The following is a 4,479-nucleotide window of genomic DNA, read 5'->3' on the forward strand; positions in this document are numbered from 1 at the left end:
AAATTTGAAGTTACGTCCTCCTAAAATGCAAAACCAACGTTTATCACTATACTAAGTTGTTCTTTGTTATACATATTGTTTTCTACACAAAATATATTCACAAATGAACTGAAATTATATCTATAAATTTAAAAGAAAAAATAAGAATATTTTTTATTAATTACAAATATTTCAATGATTATAATTTTACTATCATTTGAATAAATACTTCCAATTTGACCTCCGCCCTTTTCTTTCTTCGTATTTGACAATCTCACTCCACATACACCGAGGAGGATGCTTACTTAAAGAATTAAAATAATAATGGAATACACTAATGTCTCTCAATCCTCAATGTGCATAATTGCATATTATTGAATCATTTATTTCAGATTCTTATATATTCATAGTACAAAGAATGAAATGAGAACAAAGAACAAATTAATAAAGAATAGCTAACAACAAAAAACGACTATAAACAATGTTTGCTATTTATGAGGGAAATGAAAGAATGAATGGAATGATATATATTATATATAATAATTAATGCCTCCAAGGTTTAATTAAAAATATATTCAGCTTGAAAGTGTGCAAGGCTTCAAGAACCACAACATGTCCAATGGCTTTGTTTCTCCTTTTCCATCAACTATTGTAGCATTACTTCTGCTGTTCATTGCTGGGAACTCTTTTGCGATTTCCTGGTTTTGCTCAACTTCTTGTAGGATTGCTCTTTCCTGTTACATATCAATCAAATGATTCATATTTTTATCTTTCACCAAAACTCAAAGGTTTTTATATACATGTAAGACAAATCAAATCATACTTCAGCACTATTCAGAAATACAAGAATGCACAGTTGCAAACCGTATGTATGAAAAGTTCAAAGTTTCTCAAAGTTTATATTAGCATATCGTCACATTGTGTTGTGCAAACAGTTCATGGACAAAATATGAAGCAGCCAATATGAATCATAATGAAACAGAAGAAATTGAAGTTATTGAATGCATCGAAAAGTTCGAAATCCCATCATTTGAGAGATCAAGTATAAACAACAATGGACTGCTTTTAACTAGAGTAGGAATTTAAGCTGTGTAGAGTCAGCAGAATTGACCGCACAACACGGTATTAGTGAAGGAACAAACAACAAGAAGCAGAGAGTACACACAAAAGCATTCTTGCTCTCTCCATATGAAGCAATGACTTTAAGAAGATACTTTCAGGGTCAATTCATTAAAATCTATCTATGAACTCACACAACCTATTTATCTTCAGGATAGTTATCTTATCATTAGTATAAATAGCTTAGTATAGTGCTGTCCTGTCAATTTACTCAATCTGGAGTGTATGTCATCATGTTGTTTTGTGCTTGTGCACGCAGAGAAAAGCATTGGATGCACTGAAATGCTTCAAAATCCTACTTTGGATTAAAATAAAAGGAACGAACACTACTTTGGATCAAAGAACTGCTTTAAAACTAAGACCCCACCCCACTGCATATTTAGTATGAATGGCACCTTTTTTTTAGCATTGTCTAAATTCAGCTGAATTGATCTACCACAAAAGAGAAAGGGACACATAAAAGAATCAGTTATTCTTGCGCATTTATTTGGAGCAACATAATGACACTAACATAACTTGTGAGTCAGGTTATGAAAAATCTATGAATGAACACAATATGGTCTTGACAAAATTTCACTACCTACACAAAATTTCACTAATAAAAAAGTTAATATTGTCTTGTCAGTAATGTAATCACTATGAAGAGTGTGCTATATAAGGGATGGTAGTTACATACCATTAGCCTGGACTTAGGAGCCTTTGAAGGTGTAGCTTTATTGGGTCCGATTCTTGTGGCAGAGAAGCACTGAGGAGAGGGAGGATTCGTTCGAACTTGCTGTTGTAAGAGCTCCTCCCTTTTATGTCTTACATTCTCAATATTAAGAGATATTGGCACATTTTCTGACCCATCAGGTCTTCTGCAGAATACAATAATCCACAAATTGGTGGTTAACTCAAGGACAGCTATAATGGTATAAAACTTGTAGTAGTTGATATTCTAGTTAACCAACAGCTAGGAAAACAACTTTTTTTTTCCTTTGTTTTTTCTTTTTCTTTTTTTTTTCCTTTTAAGAAAAAGCTGAAACAAATGCATCCTTGATCTATGCACTAACAGTGCATGTTTACTAGCTGAAGTCTTTACCATTCTTATGGGGATAAAACTATTTTCAAGACATCTATTTTATTTTCGTTTTCTAATGGATTATTTTTCAGGTCTATGACAATGAAGATTAAGCCAGCATGACTGTAAAGTGATGAAGTGAACAGGGACAAAAAGTACTTTTGTTTAAGCTCTTCAACAACATGATCTCATTCAGAATCCATTATCACAGCTCTAAGTCTGCAGATCATGTAAAACAATATGACTCTAATGTGATGAAATGTAAAAAAATAAAATAGTTTTATTTAATTTTATACAACATTCATAACCCTTGAATAACATAATATCATTTTGTATAGTTTTAATCATGCTATTTGTTCTTAAAGACCTAAATGACTAACAACATGATATTGCCATTGTTCAATCCTCTGATATGATTCATGTTGTTATTTCCTTGATTCAAGCATTGTATCCAGTGGAATCGAAGAATATTGAGAATAAAACTGTCTTCTTGGTGTTCTATGCAGTTACTAGTTGTACAGCCAAATTAGAAACTACAAGTGTCTTAGCATAAAGAGAAATATTGATCACTAAAATTTCAATAAGGACTAACACTAAACATTCTATAAACAGTTAAGCAGATAGGTTCTGAGGGAGAAAATGCTTACTTCTTTCTCTGTAGCTTCCCGTTAACACTTGCACCATCCAGTTTTTCAGCCTTTCCCACTTCAATCAGTGGCTTCCTCTCTTTCTCTCTTCTATCTAACTCTGCCAAAGGTTGCACAGGAGATGGGGACTTCTCCACAGCCTCTTCACTCTTCAAAGGGTTCAAATTCTCAGCGTTTTCTCTCTCCCTAGCTCTCGTTGCCAATTTTTTCAACTCGTTGCAGAATTCTGTGATTTGGTTCAGAATAGGCCGCCCTGCGAACAAATTCTTTGCAGAAAGAGTTGATCTCAACGAAGGTGCCTTGTTGTTCATGAATGTGTCATCAGCTGGTTTCTTCTCTTCACTTGACTTGACTGCAGCCTTCATGTACTTGAATGGATTCAATGGAGGTGTAAACACATTTGGGTTTTGGTTTTCGCTATCTTGGTTGAATCTTGATTTGCCATCTGGGGGAGAAGCTGATGGGAGGGTGGGCACCCTTCTCTTAATTTTTGCATCTCTGTACCAAAATTCATCAGTATATATGTGTGTGTGCAGCAGGCTAATCAAAGAAATTCAGTGTTTTAACAGAACCTCAAATTGCATGGGAAAATAAAATAATAGTAAAATAAATTTTTACTAGTAGTAAAGTACCTTCTATTTCGGTCACCAAGAGGAAGATTTTCTGAAACAGAAGCCTTCAAGAGAAAAACGTAATAAATAGTCAAGAAAATTTCAAGAAAGCAGTAAACAAATACTAATAATTGGAACCTCAGAACAGCAAACACAACCACTCAAAAGTAACATAGCAAGAGGGGAAAAAAATTCATATACATATAAAGAAAGGCTAAAGATGAGAATGGAAAAAACCTTGGAAGGAGTCTTTGATCTGAGAAAATCCTCTGCTGTCTTTGGATGCTTGCAATCTTAAACAACCACCACCAAATTAACAAGATAATTATTAACCAACAAAAAAAATTGCAAAATTTTTGGTAAACCCTAAATTGTGATTTGGGGATTACCAGGCCTGCAAAACCAAGCTTCGTCATCAACATGATTGAGGGAGTAATGGTCAAGGGACAAGAAGTCAACCCATTTGGGGGCGTTGATGTTCTCGTATAGGGCGTCTTCTACGAAGTTCCATTCTTGCGCTACTCTCTTCCAGTCTATCTTCGCAGGTTCCATAGAAAGAGAGAGCGAAAGCAGAAAGCGTTACGCCGTTGAGAACGAGTGTAAGTGTGAGTGTGAGTGTGTAGTGTGAAGTGTGTGAGTCGTGAGTAGTGAAGGAAGGTGCAAATGTGACCGTTATGGAGTTAGAGGGAAAGAAGAGTGAACGTTGGGAACTGGGCTCAGACTCAGCTTGTTCTAGCTATTTATTTATTAATATTATATATTCCATGACCCAATGACCGTTATAGATTGCTTCATTCATTGATATTATATGTATTAAGTATACTATAAAAGAAAATATTTTAATATTTTTTATGTATTTAATGTATTAAAAATATAAAAAAATATTTTTGTAATAAATAATATTATAACAACACAGAAAAAAATATTATTAAAATATTTTTTTATGATATGCTTAATTAATAGTTAATACTCTTCAAGAGGTACATAATAACAAAACCCTTTGAATAATACTACAATAAAAAAGGAAATTTTGGTAAAAAATAAAGATTATATTATCTAGTAA

At 33.4% G+C, this 4,479-nt stretch overlaps 1 protein-coding gene across 1 annotated transcript; it reads right to left on the minus strand.

The window, feature by feature from the left end:
• Nucleotides 1-375: 375 nt before the first annotated feature.
• LOC130945449 (uncharacterized) lies at nt 376-4,126 on the minus strand. Its single transcript, XM_057874162.1, has 6 exons — nt 3,806-4,126; nt 3,654-3,709; nt 3,438-3,481; nt 2,806-3,303; nt 1,775-1,955; nt 376-713 (listed from the first exon to the last, which is right to left on the minus strand). Exons 1-6 carry the CDS (start codon nt 3,966-3,968, stop codon nt 555-557), a joined length of 1,101 nt encoding a protein of 366 aa, XP_057730145.1. The 5' UTR covers nt 3,969-4,126; the 3' UTR covers nt 376-554.
• Nucleotides 4,127-4,479: the final 353 nt, after the last annotated feature.

The sequence above is a fragment of the Arachis stenosperma genome, chromosome 8, assembly GCF_014773155.1.
Source record: "Arachis stenosperma cultivar V10309 chromosome 8, arast.V10309.gnm1.PFL2, whole genome shotgun sequence".
Taxonomy (NCBI): domain Eukaryota; kingdom Viridiplantae; phylum Streptophyta; class Magnoliopsida; order Fabales; family Fabaceae; genus Arachis; species Arachis stenosperma.

What these genes read in the sequence shown, in the direction of transcription:
- LOC130945449 (XM_057874162.1), bottom strand. Translation starts at nt 3,968, where the DNA reads ATGGAACCTGCGAAGATAGACTGGAAGAGAGTAGCGCAAGAATGGAAC. An exon ending in GATCAAAGACTCCTTCCAAG is followed by an intron (nt 3,482 to 3,653) that starts GTTTTTTCCATT and finishes TTTCTCTTGAAG; the next exon opens with GCTTCTGTTTCAGAAAATCT. An exon ending in GGGAAGCTACAGAGAAAGAA is followed by an intron (nt 1,956 to 2,805) that starts GTAAGCATTTTC and finishes TGTATTCTGCAG; the next exon opens with AAGACCTGATGGGTCAGAAA.